Source organism: Sprattus sprattus (assembly GCF_963457725.1).
Source record: "Sprattus sprattus genome assembly, chromosome: 5".
Taxonomy (NCBI): Eukaryota; Metazoa; Chordata; class Actinopteri; order Clupeiformes; family Clupeidae; genus Sprattus; species Sprattus sprattus.
Window position 1 is genome coordinate 10328888 of NC_137924.1, and position 22500 is coordinate 10351387.

Here is a 22500-nt window from a genome sequence, read left to right on the forward strand (position 1 = left end):
GAGAGATATGGTTCTTCAATCCAAGTGCACACATTTGGGTCTTTCTGAAGGAGCTATAGACAGATGTGACCCATTGGTTTGCCATGGTAAGACTGCTGGGGGAACAGCTATGGTTGAAGGCTCTCAGGAAAGACTGCTGCCTCCTGTCAGACACATTCGCTCCAGAGGAGAGGGAAGCGCGTGCTGGAAGGATGCGCCACTTCCAGTCACAAATTCGAGGTCAAGGCTACCCGCCGTGTGCGAGGGCAACACACACACTCTCTCTCAGTCTCGCACTTTAACAGCTCACATCAGCACTCACTCCAGGCAGCTGCACAGTGACTTTCCCTCTCAAGTTTGCATATAACAAATAAGTTCCTGCTGGCTTGTTCAAACATTACACTATCACACTATCAACATGTGATGAAATTCAGAGTAACCGGGTTCTAGATACAACATCTAACACGTACTGCTAATTCCGTCAGCACGCTCTGATAGATTCATATTTCCAGCCACCAAAAACACAACTTCCGACACAAAAAAACGTACGCCAGCATGCAGTGTCAAGCACTTTTCTGCCTCTAACTTTATCTTGGTGCACATGAGGAACCTTCCCACGCGCTCGAGCTCTGCGGAGCCCCATCTTCACCCTCCCACCCCAGACCAGTCCAGAGCAGACCACACTCTCCTCTCCCCTTCATTACTCACATCTGAGAGCATTTAGGGCACCGGCTCGCTCGCCGTGGCTTTACATAGAACATGCAAACGAGAGCGCAGCAGCAAGAAACAACTGCAAGGGCAGCATTACTCCTCTACGAGAGAGAGAGAGCGCGAGATAGAGAGATAGATAAAGAGAGAGAGAGAGAGGCTCAACATTCCTGGCATATCTAAGGTGAGAGTTTCTCACCACAGCCCCCCCCCCCCCCCCCCTCCTCCTCGGCTTACCTGGTACAAGACGGTGGTCATCCTTCAGCCATACGGTGCTCTCTCTGCTCTAGCACCGCATTCTGCTGCTGCTTGTTTCTGCTGCAGAGGCAGAGCCGGGGAGCGGAGGAGAGCAGAGGAGACGTCTGTGGCTGGCCGAGGGGAGGGGTGGACCTCACACAGGACACACACACACTCGCACTCTCGCGCACGCACACACACACACCTTCCTGGAGGTGCGCAGGTCGGGGGTAATCCGAGAAGTAGCGTGAAGGAGAAGGTGGGCGCAGTAGTGCCTCTCGCTTCAGCAGGCTTCAGGCTAAGACAAATGGCTTTTTTTTCCCCTTTCTTTCTATCTTTCTATCTCTCTCTCTCTCTCTATTCCACTCTGTCTTCTTTCTCTTCGTCTCCTCTCTGACCAGAAGACAATGATATATATATATATTCTATGTATAACCAGGAGCACAGCTGAGCATCAACTTGAGCTGAAGCACCCGAGGACTGAATGAACGCGCGGCACAAAAAATCTGGGAAGTCTGTCTGCGGGCTATTGCTATTCGCCTTTCCCTCTCTCTAAATCTCCCTCCCTCCCTTACTCACTCTCACTCACTCTCTCTCTCTTTCTCACTCTCTCTCTCGCTCACTGTGAGCAAGCATGCATGTGAGAGGGAGAGGGGGAGACAGAGAGTGAAACAAAAAAAAAGGAAAAAGGCAGCCAAAAGTATATACAGCTGAAATTCCCGAGCAGCTCAGGGGGCTGGACTTGAATTTGACAGACAAAAGCCCCCCTTTCCTTGTTTCTATGCCCCTTCCCTCCTCCTCCTCCTCCTCCTGCTTCTCCTCCTCCTCCTACTCCTACTCCTACTCCTCCTCTCCTCCATCCCCTCCTTCACTCCTTTACTCCCTCCCTGTTCTCGTTGTTATCAAGTTCTCAGTTTACAGGTTAAACATGAGTTGACAAGCTCAAAGCCTGCCCCCCCCCCAGCAGGGAAACAGCCTGCTGCTCAGTATGGGACTGCATGCCGCCACTGACTCCAGATCAGACCGCGCCGCTGGCTTATTTATGCAACACTAACGCTCCTTTGCACACTGACAGGGGATATCAAACAAACTACCTTAATCCCTTGAAATAGCAATTACCTCAGCGGGCCACACGGCGTCGAGTGAGTGTTTTTCCAGTGGATGTCACCCCACTCAGGGAGAGGGGCGAAAGGCGGCCCTTACCCACCAGAGAGAGACTTTATGAGCCGCGGCGGTACCAAACAGAACGACGGCCGCTGCCAGCTCGGATGAAACATAATAGGAAAATTGATGAGATTGGTTATGTTTTGCTGTTAACAGATATATGGAGTCAAGCCTCATGTAACTCTGTCTGGTATGGGAATCACAAAGAAAAACACAAACTTTGGTTTGAAGGGAAGTTATGCGGCGGTTATTTATACAACTTGGGAATCGAAAAGGCAAACGAAAATGACGGAGTGACTTTTTCGAGAGATCTCATGAACAGTTGGAGGGTTTTAAAAAGAGGTCCTCTAGGAGACAACCTCTGTTGTCTGTCGGTGTATCATTATGTTGTCTTTCATGATGTACCGCAAAACAGCCGCAAATGTCTTCACAATGTTCTTCATATTTAATTTTTGGATTATGGTGAAATACATTTTTTGGGAAGGAAAAAAAAACTACTGGCCCACAAAGTCCCGAAACATTGTTTCATGCGAATAAATAAACTCAGATGTCGCTGGCAGATAGCAGTGCGGTTTATGAAAAGTGTAACAAAACCGTTAATAATAAAATATACGAAAAAAAAAAACCTCACACAGTCTATACTGTTCTCAATGGCCAGGTTATTCCCTCCTCAGATGATTCCCGCGGGAAGTCACCACGGACACTGGAGCCGCTAAGGGCTCTTTGAAGAGTGCTGTTTGCGGCGCGGCACAATGTGCTCTCTGTTGGGGCCCGAGACGAGAGTTTGTGTTCACATTACCCCTGCAGCAGCACACCCCCCCCGCTATACCATCCCAGCCTACACTTCTACCACAGGAGGGTGGAGGGTGGGTAGGTGTGTGGTTATTTGATCAGTACAGTCACACAATATAGACAAACCGCGCTTGCAAAATACACCCTTGAGATTTGTTTGTGACTTTTATCGTGTTAAAATACCTTAGGTCGCAATGGTTAACAAAGACACGTCATGTCATCTTGTTGTGTTTGTGACAAACATACTTGAGACGGCCCACTGGATGAGGTGAACCTGATTCAATCGCTCAGGCTGAGCTTTTTCTGTGGTGACGCTTTATTTCCATATCTCACAACATGCAATCAACCACAGCAACTACATATTATTTCCTTTTATATACAGAGGCAGTTTCTAAGGCAGTTCTAAACAAAACACATGACAGTTAGTGTTACAAATGGAAAATACTTAGCTATTTGTATGCTAATACCAAAGTAATTACACACAAGGCGTCCTCTTCAAAGTGAAGCGACTGTTGCGTCTGTTCCTGCCGTTGTGTTAACCAGATGTTTGGTACGGCCGTGAGATCTGGTATTAATGACAAGCTGGCGGAGAGGGGTGTGGCAGGACAACAAGGTGATCCGCTTCCTTGCTACACTTCAAGAGACGCGCCCGCCACTGCACTAAAACCTAGGCTGCCCTCAAGACGGGACCCCATGCTTGGGGAACTTCCCTGGCTCGAGGTGTTTGTGTCTGCACCCGGCCGGGCGGATCCATGAGAACAGTGTGCCCTGGCGAGGTGGTGCTATATTATGAGTCTGAAATATTTCCTGTGTCCTGGATTTTATTACCCTTTATTATGCCCCTGCTGTTGCCTCTAATAAGAATCAACATGGACCATAACTAGCCCTCAGGTAGATATCTAATGTGTGCTGTTATGTGCCAGAGCAAAAGAAAATAACAAATACCTGGCTGGACATTGTGCAGTAGTGCAGACAGGCGCGAGCACAAAGAGAAGTGAATCACGAAGCATGTTATGTTACGCAGGGCCATTCTGGGGATTCCAGAGAGTCCGGAGAGTTTCTTAAGTCAACTCACATGACTCTCCGAGAGGGAGGTCGGAACATCCTGCCGGAACACGCAGGGGCCAATCAGAGCTCCAGCCGGGAGGCGTAGCGTATAAGGAGCCGGGCCCGGCAGCCTACCACAGCGGACCACTCCTCTCACCCCTCTCACTCCTCTCACCCCTCTCACCCCTCTCACCCCTGTCACTCCTCTCACCCCTCTCACTCCTCTCACCCCTCTCACCCCTCTCACCCCTCTCACTCCTCTCACCCCTCTCACTCCTCTCACCCCTCTCACCCCTCTCACTCCTCTCACCCCTCTCACCCCTCTCACTCCTCTCACCCCTCTCACCCCTCTCACCCCTCTCACTCCTCTCACCCCTCTCACCCCTCTCACTCCTCTCACCCCTCTCACCCCTCTCACTCCTCTCACCCCTCTCACCCCTCTCACTCCTCTCACCCCTCTCACCCCTCTCACTCCTCTCACCCCTCTCACCCCTGTCACTCCTCTCACCCCTCTCTCAGCACAGAGTGCATACGGAGAGCACACGTCCAGCCTGGGAACATCCAGCCAGTCTGTCTGCCATAGCTCAGGCACTGTCCTACTCAATGCTTAGGTTCACCATGTTAAATCAATAGCATGTCATCGTTGTAAATCTATGGCAAGGTGTGATGTATTGCTGTCAAGCGGAGTGCCAGCAAATATTGTGCAATTCTGCAATCCAAAACCTCTGAAGGCGTCTCAACTGAGAAAGGAGAGGATCTATATAGTAACCCCATGACACCTTCTGCAACATTGATAGCACTGGTACCATTGTGTGAGGTCTCCACTTCAGAAAACTTCAGAAAAATTACCTCAAAATTGTATAACATGGGGAATTTGATCAATTTCCTTATTCTCCATCACTCTCTCTCTCACACACACACACACACACACACACACACACACACACACACACATACACACACACACACACACACACATAAAATATTGAGTTAACAGTTTAACTAAACATGGAACCTCAACAGAGAGTACTCCACATCCACATATTAGATTTCTGCAGATGCATATGCAAATACACTAATCACGAGTGTAAATATTTACCACAGGATAGACATTTCCGGATTTTGTCAAAGAGGCAAAGATTTGGCTCCCCACTCGCCATGAACTGGCAAATGCATTAATGAGCAAATCTCTCTTTCTCTCTTTCTGTCTGTCCCTCCCTCCCTCCCTCTCTCTCTCTCTCTCTCTCTCTCTGTCTCTCTCTCTGTCTCTCTGTCTGTCCGTCTGTCTCTCCCTCCCTCCCTCCCTCTCTCTTTCTCTCTCTCTCTCTCTCTCTCTCGCCGTATTGGATTACTGACATGGCAGAGTGAGTCTGCAGGAATTCTGCTGATTAGTCGATTCCTAATCAAATGGGGATGTCAGACGGGTCCCAGACAGACGAGCCCTTCTGCAGGGGGAGAGCAGCGATGCAGCTGCTAGCCCTCAGAGGAGAGAGGAGGCTCTCCCAGGGCTGACTCAGGGCCTTTCCCAGCACACATACTACAGTAGAGCCCGCCGTACTGCCGCAGCTACGGCCCGCTGTCGTCTGGACCCACCCCGTGTGGAACGCAGTGGGGTGGAGCATGCTGGGAGAAGGGGAAACACAACTCATGCAGGGTGTCATGGTGACCATGTGTTTGGAGGCAGTTAGAGACTAGTCTGACTCTCAACGCTGAGCTGTGACTGTAACTGTATTCCCCTGCATATCTGTATTAAATCTATTAGTCACTCCAAGAAAACTCCTCTCTAACTACTAATACGTTTCAGACTATTTAGTTATTAAATATTTAGTTGTCAAACTCAACCTCCAATGATGATATGAGTTTACAAAAAGACTTTCTTTGAGATAGGTTCTATCCGTTCGGTTTAAATTCAGTGAAATGCTTCCAAAACACCAAATCACTTTGGCCATGTCATTGTCCACCACAGCTGTCTGCTTCCAATCATGCTTTGTGGGATTGCTGCAGATTGCCTCATTCTGCCCTCTCTCTCCCTCCCTCCCTCTCCCTCCCTCCCTCCCTCTCCCTCTCTCTCTCTCTCTCTCTCCCTCTCTCTCAATGTTTCCCTTCTTTTCCCTCCATCCGCAGCTCTACCCTTCCACCAGAGACTAATGCTTCATACTGTTACTCACTTGGCCTGCTGTTTACATTCTTTCCAGTGTCTTGATTGCTCCATCTTGCCAAAGGTTGGGCGTCTCTGTTTGTTTTCTCGACTGTATCTAAGCTCGTGGCACGGAGAGAGTGAACAAGGAGAGAGAGATAGAGAGAGAGAGAGAGAGAGAGAAAAAAAACCTCACTGGTAATTGGAATGGTGTTTTTGTGTAGAGTGAGTGGCCACACCGTGTATAGAGAAAAAAGTGTGCAAAACCCTACCGCCATAATTCTTACACGGCGGCTGGACCACGAGCCAAAAGGAGTCAGGTCTTAAGCTGCTGAGCACTTTAAAAAGAGCTAATGATCTGCTTTCATGGGCTCGCTTTCTCTGAGCAGGCTTATCACCCCTGGAGCTTGTGTTCAAACAGCCCTGTCTCGAGCTCCCCTCCACAGCCACTCAGCAGCCCTCCCCTGGAGAGAGAGAGGGGGGCAACTCGTCAGGGCCAACCCCAGGACCGCTGCTGCTGAGACGGGGGAGGCGAGAGTTAGCGAGCGAGAACCCCCGGTACCCCCCTGCCTGATACGAATGTCCACTGGTTTCCCATATCAGCCGGGAGTCACGTGGGACGCGTCTGTCCACGATGCTGTTATCAAAAGCTCCTATGGGAGAGGTCATTTAAAGCAGCGCTGGATGTTTTGGGTCAGCCTCACCCTGGAGGGGGCCTGAACAAAGGTCTCCATTCCCAGCCGGCTGACCTTAGGCATGGGCCGTGTACACTTGTCTGCAGAGGACCGTGGGACTGTTTGTGTTTTTCTTTACGAGGGGGAGAAGAGCCAGCAGTATGCACCGAGTGCAGAGAGGGGGCTCTTCCCATCATCTTGAAGTTGAACCCCAAAACTTCACACTCCCATGATGCAGCTCACCATCTGTGTTGTGAGCACGCTTTATAAACGACCATGTCATACACTCTTTTTACAGAAAAAAAAAGAAAATTGAATCAAGAGGGGGGAAAAAAACCTCTTCCTTCCATACTCGTGCAGTGAGGATTGCATTACTCCCAAAATAGCCCCCCCCCCGTGACCCAGCTAATCATTGGAGATTTACCCCCCCCCTCCCTGACAAATTGCCCTCGCCCTTGAGAGCAGGGGGTGTGTGGGGTCAGACCATTACGCACTGCCATTCTATACCATGAAACACCGGGCACAAGGTAATGTCAACAAAATACGCATACCAGCCTTGATGGGGACCCAATGTGCAATATACCCCATACAGTATTTCCCCACGGAGGGACTCAGAAGAGGGCAAATGTTCATGTGGTTCATGAGCAACACACACACACACAAACACACACGCACACACACACACACACACACACACACACACACACACACATATCACACACACAGACTAACACACAGACTAACACACACACACACACACACACACACACATACACACACACACACACACACACACACACACACACACACACACACACACACACACACACACACACACACACACACACACACACACACACACACACCGGATCTTCTGGGTATGGACGAAGTGTAATGGATGAGGATACAAACAGCTGACCAAAACTGTAACCAATGAATCATGAAGCTTGTATCTGTTCAGACCAGAGGCGCTACCCAACAGATGAACAGATGACTTTATAATTGCATTGTCTGGAAATATCAAATGGTCGGAGAACAGATGGAACAGCCCAGATAATATCATAATGCCCTTCCCCCATCCACGCAAAAAAACCCAATTCAACAAGATAAATAACAATCCATCTGATTCATTTCGAGCCAATGAAATCCTTCTTGTTATGTCCAGAACAAAGTAAAAAAAAAAAAGGAAAGTTTTGGACAAGAAAGCCATGTCCTGTGACTTCTAATTGAATTTAATTCATTACCGTCCAGTATGGAGATAAATCGTCCAGGCTGTTCATTTGGACAGGCGACAGGGAATGAGGGACCTGGAGATTTACACGCAGGACACTTTCTCTCCTTCTTTTCTGCAGCCTTTTCGCCCACCTCCACTACCAGATGCACACACACACACACACACACACACAGTCAAACACAGACCCACACACACACACACACACACACACACACACACACACACACACACACACACACACACACAGAGTCAAACACAGACCCACACACAAACACACACACACACACACACACACACACACACACACACACACACAGAGTCAAACACAGACCCACACACAAACACACACACACACACACACACACACACACACACACACACACACACACACACACACACACACACACACACACACACACACACACACACACACAGAGTCAAACACAGACCCACACACACACACACACACACACACACACACACACACACACACACACATACACACACACACACACACACACACACACACACACACACACACACACACACACACACACACACAGTCATACACAGACACACACTCTCCCTCCCATCGAGAACAGTTTCACACCATTTCCTGAACAGCAGGAAGTCTCACTCCCCTCAGTCTACGGCAGCACACACAGGCAGCAATCACAAGAGAAGGAAGTTTACAGATTCTATTCTCAGATGTCTTAACTTTTTGACAGCTTTTCATTTGACAATGTTATACACAAAGCAAAAAAAGAACAGAGGGGGTCAGGTCCACAAACAGGTCTTGTTTGGCCCTCAGAAATACCCCAAAGTTAAGTGGGGGGACAGGCGCCTACGGCAACAGCCACAGGAAGAGAATCGGATGAGAGCGGTTCCATGCGAGCCGATGGGCACACCCTGATAGGAGGCAGTCCAGTGTGTGAAGGCATTGTTGGGCCAGGGGGGGGGGGGGGGGGGAGGACAGGGAGTGCATTGCAGGGTCTGTGGACGTGAAAACCTGAGCAGCACAAAGGCGAACTAGAGCCTGGGACTGGGGCTCGGGCCAGGAGGGGAGGACTCTGGGCAGCCGAGAGGGAAACAGAGGAGTCTGAACCGTGTCCGCCACTGCCAAATAGTTCCCCTCCTCCTCCTCCTACTTCTCTCTGTCTTCCCCACTCTCTTTCTTTCTCTCTCTCTCTCTCTCTCTCTCCTGCTTTCTGCTACTCTCTCTGCCTCTGTCTCTTTAAACCCCGCTTTTGTGAGTGAAATCCCCTGTGCTCGCCCCAATTTCCATGCCAAACCCAGATTCTAGCCTACACACCCCCATGAGAAGATTAAAACCGCTTCACCCATATTCTAGAAAAGACTCAGCTTTTCAATTATGCTCCGGCAATAAATCACCCGCTAATGACAAACTCTACTCTCTTTCTCTTTCCCTTCCAAAGCGAGTTTCCCAATCGGCAGACGCAGGAGCAAAGAAGGCCCGTGAACCCAGAGGGAGATGCTGCCGGGGGTCCGGGGGTCCGGGGGTGAGAGACGTCAGGCCCTCTAGGAGGGAGAGTGCTGCCTGCCTTCCCAGCCCACACTGCAAGCCGTGTGGGGGCGTGCACACCCATCCTGCTCCTAGACTCTCTCCATCTCTTTCTCTCTCTCTTTCTCTCTCTCTTTCTCCCTTTCATTTCTGCATAGTTTGAACACAGAGCAGGGGCGGGTAAAACGAATCCACTTAAGGAGAGCGAGGCCCACGGCATTAACACGATCGGAAATGAGCCGTGACTTATCATAGAGCGGATCTACAGACGTGCCGCAAGACTGAGAAAAGCACCGAGACGCGCTGTGCAGGAACACGTGAATTTTGGCTCCATAAAAATGCGTGTTGATAATGAATAGATAGAAACAAACACAACACACAGGCTTAAAAACACTTTTTTTCTCCCCTCCCGTAAATGGTTACATAACTAGAACTCCTTAACATTCAACTCAGTTATCTCAAACTAAACAAGAGATTACGCTACTTTGATTACCCCCACCACCCCCATCCCACAGTCTTATGAGCTCTTCCATCTTGCCATTGTCTGCCATAAAATGCCTACCTGGTTCGGCCCAAGTCAGAGAACGGGAAGAGCAGCAGTCCTGAGTTCAGGTCCAGAGTCCTCAGCGTTAGAGAGCAGCAGCAGCACTAGTGCTGTGGATCTCAGCAGGAGAGAGCTGTGTAAGGACTCACACCCTAGCACAGGAGCAGAGCGGCTCTCCGGGGCCAAGCCAACACACACACTTCCTTCCAGCCACTGACAAACTCCACCTAGCATGCTAATGTATTCCCATGCTCCCAAAACTTCACAAGGCACACTCCCCAACAACAATAACAACAACACAAGCCTCCGCCCTCCCTCCCTCCCTCTCTCCCTCCCTCCCCGTCTCTCTCCCTCTGCTCTACCCTCTACAGAGGCAGCCTTCTCCCTGAAGGACAATTAGATTATTACCCTTTCACCACAGCGCAGAGCCCACACTCACTTATCAAAGTCTAATCTCAGTAAGAGCCGGTGCATCCAGGTTGATAGCAATACAAATTGGTCTGCTGACTTTAGCCTTGTGGTGAGCCATTTTTTCTCTCCTTGCTCCCTTTTAATTACATTTCCATACGCCTCAATGTTAGGGAAGCAGCTCCAGTCCACATTCAGGTGAAACGTGTTTGGCTGCATACGAACAGATGGGTAAATCACACACTGATCTCCAGGTGAGTAGGAAGACAAGCCATGACAAACAGACTGCAGCCTGCTCAAAGCACCACTCGGAGGGCTGCGGTGTCTGGAGGTGTCGAAACCATGGGGGCAGTAAAAACCATGAAATAATGCCAGTATGCTGTTCTCATGCCAGGGGGAGGAGGAGGAAGGGAGGAGGAAAGAGAGAGATAGAGAGAGAGAGAAAGCGATAGATAGAGAGAGAGAGAGAAAGAGAGAGAGAGAGAGAGAGATAGAGAGCGAGAGAGAGAGAGAGAGAGAGAGAGAGAGAGAGAGATGAAGCGGTGAAGATTTCTTTCTTCTTTCATGTGTCTGTGGGGAAACATGTGGAACAGGCGCCCCGTCCAAGCGTTGGTTTCGGAGTTTATAGCCTCTTAGAGTCTCTGATCTCTGAGGAACACTCAGAAACCTGCTGCTGGTCAGGAGAGCTAAAGAGGAGGTGTGGGACCAGGAGGAGTTCTCTGAGGCTGAGGACTGGAAAATCACTAGACAACCCTCTAGGGGAGGCAGAGTGTATTTTAATATGAGGACGATTTGTTGTTGACCATAACAGACGTCTATGGTTACAAGTGTCTTTTCTGGGAGGAAACCAAAACTGTGACTCATGAGCCTGTGGCTCCTTGATTTTGAGGCCCATTGGCAAAACTCAAGTCCCTGTTGGCAATCTCCTGCACCTCTGGGCATAGCTGTGGGACCCACCCCTGCCGGACACACACGTGTTGACGGCACCAAAGAGGCTGGGATGGGAGCTGGCCTCCTCCTGTCAAGAGTGAGTCACAGCCTCCCACCCAAAAGTCTCACCACAATCAAGCCTGCCTGAGTCACTCTCCAGACAGATGCTCTCCCTCTCTCTACACAACGCTGACCGTTTTGGTAGTACTTCTTGAATCTACTGCCCACTGATTTCCAACTGACCTCTAGCGCCTAGCGCTTCATACCACCACAGGGGTGAGTGTTGTTCGAATACCATATTCCATGTCATTCCCCCCATAACTGCCAAAACCTCCAGAAGCCAAACAAAGCAAGAGCAACAGACCCAAACATACAGTGACTTGGCTCGGTGGACTCCGTCCCCACAGCCCCTACCACATCAGGCAGCGCTGCAGCTCCTGCAGAGGCAAGGACAATAAACACGGCGAGGTCATAAGTCTATCATTAGCGGCGGGCAGTCGGCAGAAACCCAATCTAAGAGTGGGCCCCACAGCGCCGAAAGGAAATGGATTGAGGCGTCACAGAGACAGTATTAAAACCGTAGGGGCGACGCTCTGCCAGTCCAAACAATAGCACAATTTTTATTTGGTCTAGGGCGAGAGTCAAGATGGACGTTTAGGGGGGTGGGGGTGGGGGGGGTTGTACAGAAGTCATGAAAATATATTCCTCATCACGAGCAGAGTCTGAGACTACGAGTCAGAGACACAGGAGTAACGTGATGATTAGAGACAACCTATGGCCCTGTTCTCTCACGCCGCTGTTTCTCAGGCCCTCGCTGCTCATTACTCTGAGAGCGTACAGTAGTTTCCGTCCAAAAACATGCTTTTTTTTTAGGGCCGGAGAAAAAACCTATGGGGCCCGCCGTTGCCTCGGTTTCCACACCGCAGGCAAGCAGTGGAGAAAGAGGACAACAAGACGCCTTTTGCATGATGCTGAGTCACCTATCCGTGCGATGGCAATGGTCAGTCAGCCCTACTGCTGAATGTCCTTTCGCATGATGCTGAGTCACCTAGCCGTGCGGAGGCAATGGTCAGTCAGCACTACTCCTGAATGTCCTTTGCAGTAATGAGGGCTGTGGTCGGACTCTGTGTCCTTAAACAGCGCAGATGCAGCATAACTTTGCACTCTTTAAAGATTAATAGCATTACCAATGGAGAGATTGCAACCAACTTGTACAAAGGGCCGCACGGAGACTTATAGAGAGTTCTAGATGGAATGGTTCTCAGACATGGAGCATTTTTCTTTCAGCTCGAGGCAATTTCATAACAAAATGCAACACAGAGGGCACGTCCAGCAGCCAACATATGGGGTGGGGGAAGCAGAGGTGCAGCCACGTCCTAATGTGTTTCCTCCCCTGTACGCATCTTATGTGCTGGCTCACACCACCTCCTTCAGTGGCTTGCTACTGGACTCTGAGTTTAATGAATAATTTAGCCTCCCACTTAACCTCACTTACCTATATTAACGATCACCCAGAGACAGACACTTCATTTTCCAGCCTCTTTTCGGGGAATGCAAATCAAGTCCAGCCACGCCGTCTTTCGCACTCAGACTTGCCTGCCAACGATCCGAGGCAAAGCGCCGAACCCTTCGTGAACTGTAACGCAATGCACTTATCCCAGGCTACTCGTGAAACCAGGTTATGGTGTCAAGGCAAAAAACTAACATTTTACTTGAGACGTAAGGTAATGAGGGAAACAAAATAGCACTAGTTAGGGGCTGCAGCCTTTCAGGAGTCTATACGGCAGTATGAGATATGGTGGAGAGGGACGCTTTGGCTACCTCCTGAGTGAACTGTGTGACCTGGAAAGAGTGCCCAGGCCAGAGCCTGCTTTTACCTTTCTCCGGTGTTTTTATAGCGTTCATGTGGGACATATTCACATTCATGCCATTTTTCCACTTTGCATGAAACTGCCGAGATTCGAATCTACTGTAAGGCTTCTGTGAGCGGATTACTCAATTCAGTCAACTTCCTGCATCTCTGGAGGGGAACACAGGCATAAAGAGGCCTGTGTGACTCCTTGTGTTGAAAAGGCTATGCCTACACTTAAAAATATGCAAATAGAAACAGCAGATTCAAATCAAGTCATTTTCAAAACCATAACATTTTTCAATAATAAGACTTAACGGCATTTGAGGCACAAATGTTCCCGTGCTATTTTTCTAAAGCCAAAACAGTTCCCTCTTAGTCTCCGGATGAAGTCATATCTGTGCTCAGGTGCTGTTTGCTAAGTCCCCACATCCATCATCGGGAACCAGGGCAAGTCACAAGGTCAGGGCCTGTCTGAGTTATACCAGTGGTCTGAGCATTTGTTTTTAGTGGCAGAGGTTACGCAGAGGCTACGTGTGAGTCTTATCTAAATATGGAAATAGAGATTTATAATGTAGCAAGACAGTGTGGAAACTGCCGGGGCTTGAATGATTACCCACTCGGATTCCAAATGGGGAAGATCATATATGACTAGCGTAGCACAGAGGGAGGAATGGCTCCCGTCCCATTCATTTCTTCAATAACTAATTCTATTCAGAGGAGCTTGCCCTTGGGTGATGCTGGCTTGACTGAATTCTGATTGTGATCAGACTTGCTCTCCGCGTTCTCTTTTATTTCAGCAATGGCCTCATTTTCCACCAAAGAAGGAATTGCGAAGAGGTTTAAAGGTTATGATAGATTAAGAAGTGATTTCATATGCGAAGCAGGTAAAGAGGTAGTTTGAAATAATAAACCGTAACTTCATAAAAGTGATAATCATCACATCACCGCCCAAAGCTTTATACACAAAACGTCGAGCTGTGTTCCATGGCAAGCACAATGAGTACTAAGACAACACAAAGAACGTTTGCTTTTCCTATAGCTCAGCTTCCACCAATTCAGACCCCCTCACCTTCCAATCATGCATGATACAATTTCCGTCTTCATAATCTGTTCATAGATTGATTTGGTGGAAACAGTGTATATTTGTTTAGGTGTGAGTGTCTGGCAAATGAAGCCTTAATCTTTGGGGGGGCGGTGGGGGGGGGACGCTGCAAGATAAGAGACCTGGGGAGGTCCTGTATACACACTATCACCCTACAGTTTGCAGCTTGCAACAAATAAACAACAGTGCCAACCGTTACCTTAAAATCCCTCTGGGCCCACGGGTTTGGGCATACCCCTACACTGAGTGAACCTCGCACCCTTGGTATTTCCTGAGGAGGCTGGCTACAGCAGCCCAGTGGGTAGTGGTGGGCGGCTGCCTTCCCCCGGCCTCTCTCCCCCCACCCAATCAAGCCAACACCAGCCCAATAATGGCTGCCAGATGGAGGTCTGACAACACCTTTCACTGTTTGTTTTTCTTAATGCCAACCTCACGCCCATCCCCACTACGTCACCATACAAACACACAAAGCCAGAGCTCCACCTTAAACCCACTCTAGTCAGTTCGTCTTGCTTCTCCACACTCCCCCTTAAACCCACTCTAGTCAGCTCGTCTTGCTTCTCCACGCTCCCCCTTAAACCCACTCTAGTCAGCTCGTCTTGCTTCTCCACGCTCCCCCTTAAACCCACTCTAGTCAGCTCTTCTTGCTTCTCCACGCTCCCCCTTAAACCCACTCTAGTCAGCTCTTCTTGCTTCTCCACGCTCCCCCTTAAACCCACTCTAGTCAGCTCTTCTTGCTTCTCCACGCTCCCCCTTAAACCCACTCTAGTCAGTTCGTCTTGCTTCTCCACGCTCCCCCTTAAACCCACTCTAGTCAGTTCGTCTTGCTTCTCCATGCTCCCCCTTAAACCCACTCTAGTCAGTTCGTCTTGCTTCTCCACACTCCCCCTTAAACCCACTCTAGTCAGCTCGTCTTGCTTCTCCACGCTCCCCCTTAAACCCACTCTAGTCAGCTCGTCTTGCTTCTCCACGCTCCCCCTTAAACCCACTCTAGTCAGCTCTTCTTGCTTCTCCACGCTCCCCCTTAAACCCACTCTAGTCAGCTCTTCTTGCTTCTCCACGCTCCCCCTTAAACCCACTCTAGTCAGCTCTTCTTGCTTCTCCACGCTCCCCCTTAAACCCACTCTAGTCAGTTCGTCTTGCTTCTCCACGCTCCCCCTTAAACCCACTCTAGTCAGTTCGTCTTGCTTCTCCATGCTCCCCCTTAAACCCACTCTAGTCAGTTCGTCTTGCTTCTCCACGCTCCCCCTTAAACCCACTCTAGTCAGCTCTTCTTGCTTCTCCACGCTCCCCCTAAAACCCACTCTAGTTAGCTCGACTTGCTTCTCCACGCTCCCCCTAAAACCCACTCTAGTTAGCTCGTCTTGCTTCTCCACGCTCCCCCTAAAACCCACTCTAGTTAGCTCGTCTTGCTTCTCCACGCTCCCCATTAAACCCACTCTAGTCAGCTTGTCTTGCTGCTCAACGCTCCCCATTAAACCCACTCTAGTCAGTTCGTCTTGCCTCTCCATGCTCCCATGCTTCAAAACACCAGTGGCACTTAGAGAACCTCGAAGACGAAATGCAGCAAGGGGTTTATTTTTAGAGTCGGTTGATCATGGACAGGCGGGGGTTCGGCCAAACTAAACACATGCCGGGACAACGTGCACTTGTTTTGAGATTCTTCAGATTTCCAAACCGCGGAGCCTTGTTCCAGAGTACTCGTCCCCATCATCAACACAGTATTTCCTTTTTGATAAGATTTGGTCGCTTTTAAAGAAAAGGGAGGGGGGGAGGGGTGATGCATTGGATGGCTTAACAAAGAATCCGAGCGGCGGAGCAGACATGGACATTTTTAAAAGGACCTTGCAAATGGGCACGTTCCCAAGAAAACATAACTTTGTGATTTTAACCTCATGGCAAATCGCTGTTATCAGGCTGCATTCTTATTGATTGCAACGAGCCAATAAGTCAGTGAGCTAAAAAATGATTTGAAATGAGTCTTACCTTCACCTCACATTTCGTATGGCACGTTAACCGGCACACTGCAAAAGAAGCAGAGAGAGAGAGAGACAAAAAAAATGTGTTTAGCTCCACTTTCCTTCTTGTCAGCAATGCAATTTAACATTAAATACTTAATACCTTTGCAAACATTAACATCCAACCGTGGCACTGCATAATGAAATGTGCGTGTGTGTGTGTGTGTGTGTGTGTGTGTGTGTGTGTGTGTGTGTGTGTGTGTGTGGAATGAACCAAACGAGGCTATTCAAGTGCAGGGCTGTGGCCAAGTTCCACAACTTGTTTACCCTCAGGTCAAAGTCAAATATTATTTTCTTTAAGGGCAGTGATGTTGCCCAGCGGTCTGGCCCCAGACAGCATGTTTCTGCTCACAGGCTCTGGGTTTTGTATCAGAGGGCGGTGCTCTCGCTGTGAGTCTGGAGCCTTCACTGGGCCTGAATTATCCTTTTTTTTACCCCAATCTGGAGTCCCAGCTGTCTGCAGCTCATCAGTGCGATGGCTCCCCAAGATGCTCTCTGCACCGGGGCTATGCAGGGGTGAGATGACGGGTGTGTCTGAGTGTGTTTCCTACATAAAGCACACAGCGTGTGTGTGAGTGTGTATGTGTGTGTGTGTGTGTGTGTGTGTGTGTGTGTGTGTGAGTGTGTGTGAGTGTGAGTGTGAGTGTGTGTGAGTGTGAGTGTGTGTGTGTGTGTGTGAGTGTGTGTGAGTGTCAGTGTGAGTGTGTGTGTGTGTGAGTGTGTGTGAGTGTGAGTGTGTTGCCTACATAAAGCACACAGCGTGTGTGTGTCTGTGAAGAGAGGGAGCCAGCCACACACATACTCTCACAGGTGAGGTGAGAGAACACGGAGACAGAGTGCCAGTGACCATTGCCCAGGTGGTTGAGCCCCAGGTAGGGGCAGGCATCCAAACACACACACACACACACACACACACACACGGCCACACACACACACACACACACACACGGCCACACACACACACACACACACACACACACACACACACACACACATACACACACACACACACACACACACACACACACACACACACACAGTTCCTTCTGCCCTCACCCAAAGAGGGAGGAGCCTCTCTAACAGAGGCCTTATACAAGAGCTCCTGCCCTTGTTTCCATGGAAATGAAATGTCACCACCAGCACCCTCCAACACAACCACCCACCACCCCAGACACACCCACCTGCTGGGTGGGATTGGGTTTCTGGGCAGGGAGTGGGGCGCCCAGGTCTCAGTGCTGAGTGAGTAACTACAGTGGCTGCAGCTCCATTGAAGTCTAAGCCTCTTTCTCCACGGTCCAGCCTCTCTCTCCTCTCCTCTCTCCCTTCTCCTCTCTCCTCTCTCCTCTCTCCTCTTTCCTCTCTCCACTCTCCTCTCTCCCCTCTCCTCTCTCCTCTCTCCACTCTCCTCTCTCCTCTCTCCTCTCTTCTCTCTTCTCTCTCCTCTCTCCTCTCTCCTCTCCTCTCTCCTCTCTCCACTCTCCTCACTCCTCACTCCTCTCTCCACTCTCCTCTCTCCTCTCTCCTCTCTCCTCTCCTCTCTCCTCTCTCCTCTCTCCCCTCTCCTCTCTCCCCTCTCCCCTCTCCCCTCTCCTCTCTCCCCTCTCCTCTCTCCTCTCACCTCTCCTTTCTCCTCTCTCCTTTCTCCTCTCTCCTCTCTCCCTTCTCCTCTCTCCTCTCTCCTCGCCCTCCTCTCTCCCTCACGGCGGACTCACACTGTGGCTCCAAATAGCGGTCACCGGAGGGAGAACACCTGGTGCAGAGGGTCATAAAGTTCCAAGCCCGGCTGATTCCCTCAAAAGAGGCACGAATCAAAACAGGCTTTGAGAGAGAGCTGTGTGAAGCAGGAGGCTTTCAAAGCAGAGGTAAATGGGGAATGCTTAACTCTGGAGCACGCCGCCATAGGCCCTACGTAACGCAACGTTTTCTTCCCACCTCAGATCACATTTTTGACCGTGAGTGTAATATTTATTATGATTGTCGTGTTTTTTTTTTTTACTCTGAGTCACCGCTTTAGCATCTGAAGGACTGAAAACAGCACATCCTCTCCACTTAGGGTAAGGTTCCCAGGCTCTGTGAATCAAAAAGGCCCGGGATGTGTGTGTGTGTGTGTGTGTGTGTGTGTGGGGGGGGGGGGGGGGGGGGGGGGGTAGGGGGAAGGTTCGAGGTGATTTTGGCCGGGGGGCTAACATACTTCACGGCTTCGCAGGATATTTTCATTAGCATGTGAGCCTCCTTCTGGGCCCGGGAGCACAGCGGACGGAGCTGATGCCCGTCTGACTTCCACTGAGCCGACTTCAAGGACGCTGAGACAGAGCAGCGACCAGTGCAGTCCAATTCCCTGGACAGAACGTAATGAGCAGCCCCAGAGAACAGGCTCACCCGTCTCACTCCAATTATACACATCCAGGGACATTACACATGCCCAGTGGAGAGAGACGGAAAATATTCATTGGAGATCTTTTTTCTGCAACTAAGCGGTGGAGAAAGCGACTATAAATTTGCCATGGCGACATCCTTTGAGAAGTGGAGTTGAGAAACCAAAGATCCCAGGGGAGTTCCTTTTTTAACAGCAGTGGGAAGGGGGAATAAAGCCTTTGTGAAATCTTTTGTGCAATTAAGTCGCCATATTTCAAAATGTCATGTCATTACACTGCACACTTCCATCCTCCTGGAGGGTAAACGCATAACTTTTTCCGTCACAACAGTAGTATGCATCCTTGTCAGGCGAGAATTTACATAATTGCAGCCTTCGTGGTAGGCATGTTTGTTTCATTATATTTAAGCCCAAAGTCTAAATATGCACTTGAGAGGGCTCAAGAAGAGGCGGGGGGGGGGGGGGGACGACAGCCAGACTGTTTCAGTCTTTAATTAGACAGCTCTTTATGATGCTGAAGGCTCGAAACCCTAACACGTCAGTGCCATGGAGACTTCTTCACACTGGTACATTCAAATCAGAGCTCTACTCCATGAGCCATGCAGTACATGACATCAGATGGTGCGGAGAGTACGCTCTCAGAACGCTTTTTTTCTTTTTCAGAAATTACGTCCCTGTTGCCCAGCCCCAGGAACAGACAGCGATGACAATATTGTTGCTAGGGCTAACATCTGTATAGAGAACTTGTAATGCTCCCTCTGAAGACTCTGAAGACTGGGTAAAAACAGCTATGGGTCTTCGTCCACATCTGTATAGAGAACTTGTAATGCTCTCTCTGAAGACTCTGAAGACTGGGTAAAGACAGCTATGGGGCTTCGTCCACATCTGTTTAGTGCTGAAGGAGTTGTCGGGAAATCATTCCGAACACTGCAGTCCGATTCGTCCCCTCGTTCGTCTCACACCCTCGTCTGTCCAGTCTGCGTTTCATCTCACAGGACGGTCAGAACCAGAACGCAGGGACTCCAGTCCCCATTCCCCCCCCGCCCTCCCAGTGGGGCAGACAGCTTAAACCCGCAGGCCTGTGCTCTCCAACCTAAACACGTTTCTGCACACATGAGCCATGACTGTACAAACTCTCCAGAGTACAGTGCGGAGGAGGAGGAGGGGGGGGGGGTTACAGGAGGAGAAGGAGGAGGAGGAGGACTGCCATATTGGGTGTGAAAACAGCAACTCCGTGGCCTCTGTCAGCCTTTGCCTTGTTAGGAAGTCAGGTCTTCAGTGCATAAACAGAACAGGGGCTGGAGAGAGAGAGAGAGAGAGCGCGCGAGAGAGAGATAGAGAGAGAGAGAGAGAGAGAGAGAGAGAGAGAGAGGCAGGAGGAGTGGATTAAGCCCAGAGTGGAGCGGGGAGCAGACCGGAGGGCTGTGTCGTATCTGACTCAGGGGAGGAAGAATGTTCTTGAGAAGAAGAGAGGGGGATGAGGGAGGGAGGGAGGGAGAGGAGAGGAGAGGAGAGGAGGACGGGGGGAAGGGAGGAGGGGGTGCAGGCATTTCCTCACCCTGGCCTTTTGTAATGGGTCTGGGCTCCCAAAGGGATGGGCTGGGCCTCGCTACAGAGGGAGCACAATCAGGAGACGCACACACACACACACACACACACACACACACACACACACACACACACACACACACACACACACACACACACACACACACACACACACACTACAGAGGGAGCACAATCAGGAGACGCATGGGCTGGGGCACTTCCTCCCGCTGAAACGTGCGCTCCCATACACACACACGTGTGGAGTGGATGCATAGGCACAAACATGTACTCGCACACACACACACACACACACACCCACACACACACACACACACACACACACACACACCCACACACACATACACACACAGGCAAAACCTTCAACATGATCAAACACATGAACGTGCACACACACACACACACACATCCAGCACCACCCATGGTGACTGAGTAGTTAGGTACTCCCTAATTCTCACTACCTTCCCCCTCTCTTTCAGACCCTCAATGGCAGTGGAAGTGACAGACATAAAGACACACACATGTATGTACACCAACATATATAAACACAGGCATGCACATGTGCACATAAACACACACACACACACAGACACACAGACACACACACAGAAAAACTGTACTGTCCATGGCCTTGGTGAGGGAGCAGTCTTTTTCTGGTCGAGATGTACCCTCATATCCCCCTCTTACACACACACACACACACACACACACACAGGCCTATCTTATATGCACATGTCTCTCCCTCTGTCCTCCTAAACCATGTGATTTACTCTGATGTGAAACCAACAAGCTCTCCCTGTTTCCACTTAATCCTTTACAGGGTCCCACCTGCAGACCAGGGTGTAGAAGCCAAGCAGTGCCTAGGCCTGTCCTAATCTGCAGTTGAACTCCATCAGCACGTGCCAAAGCACCCAACATGCAGCTGGCACCACCAGGGCAGGGCATCAGTGTGGGGGTGTGTGGGGGTGTTAGGGTGTGTGTGTGTGTGTGTGTGTGTGTGTCTGCTGCACAGTGTCTGAGTGCCAACGTAGTCCCTGGTTAAACAGATGAGAGCAGGCTCTGATTTATAGCCGTGTTTACAATATCTGTTTCTTCCCCCACAGGTTGCCACACACACCGTACACACACACACACACACACACACACACACACACCGTACACACACACACACACACACACACACACACACACACACACGCCAGACCCATGTGAGGCCCATTACCGGTGTTACTGCTGTGCATGGACACACACAGCCCACGGAGCGCCCAAGCAGGCAGGGCATCTGTTTCAATAAGCACCCAGCTGTCAGAGGTCCTCACATGTGATGAGACACACACACACACACACACACACACCTATACACACACTTATACACACACACACACACACACACACACACACACAAACACCTATACACACACTTATACACACACACACACCCACTCACCTATACACACACACACACACACACACACACACACACACACACACACACACCTATACACACACACACACATACACGCACACACACGCCTGAGATAAGATGCACACCACCATCAACCCACTTTAAATGTTGAGAAATTGTTGGGTTGGGAATGCCTACACCTCCTTCGTTACGCACATGAAGTGTTTCTATAGCAAATCAATTCCGTTCGCTCAGCAACAATTTTACAGTACATCTGAGTAAAAAAAAAAGTTTATTGGACAAAGAGTGAGCTTTTCCCGTAAAGGCATTTAGGGTAAGTATAATATCCTGTGTGGAACAAGTCTCAAAGCCACTAGTATGCTCATCTGGTCCACACTGTGAGAAGCAGGCAGGGCTCCAAGCTCTTCAGCCTAAGTCCTCCGTAATAATATCTGAATTTTGAGGGATTAAAAAACCCACTCCAAAATCTGCATGTAAGCACAGAATAAATCAAGAAATACATCTGTTGAAACAGCTGCTCCACTTGATGTGTGACACGGTACATCCCAATGCTGACTTGAAAGGGATGGTGGTCCATACAGGAACTCTTCTGGGGAGAGTGAGGTTAGGCAAAACTTTAGTCTCCCATGGCATGGCTAAGACTATTCATCAAATCAAAGTTTCAGGTTTGGCTTGCATATGCAGTGTCTGACTCAAAGAATCCAAATCATGGATGAGGGAAAACATGGTTCTTTGGCTTTTGGGGGAACAATCCACTGTCCTCTATCGCCCTCTAGTGGTAAATGA

General features: G+C 49.8%; 1 protein-coding gene across 6 annotated transcripts in view; it reads right to left on the minus strand.

Annotated features, from left to right (window-relative positions):
- Window positions 1-22500, minus strand: part of tns1b (tensin 1b) — a 160265-nt gene that overhangs the window by 85767 nt on the left and 51998 nt on the right. For 3 of the 6 annotated variants that reach the window (XM_080839272.1, XM_080839275.1, XM_080839270.1), the window contains exon 3: window positions 16317-16354. In XM_080839272.1, the coding sequence (XP_080695398.1) occupies window positions 16317-16354 (38 nt within the window). Of the gene's footprint in view, window positions 1-924; window positions 1328-10056; window positions 10191-16316; window positions 16355-22500 lie in introns of those variants that run through there. The other 3 variants (XM_080839271.1, XM_080839274.1, XM_080839273.1) reach the window with 3 other exon arrangements.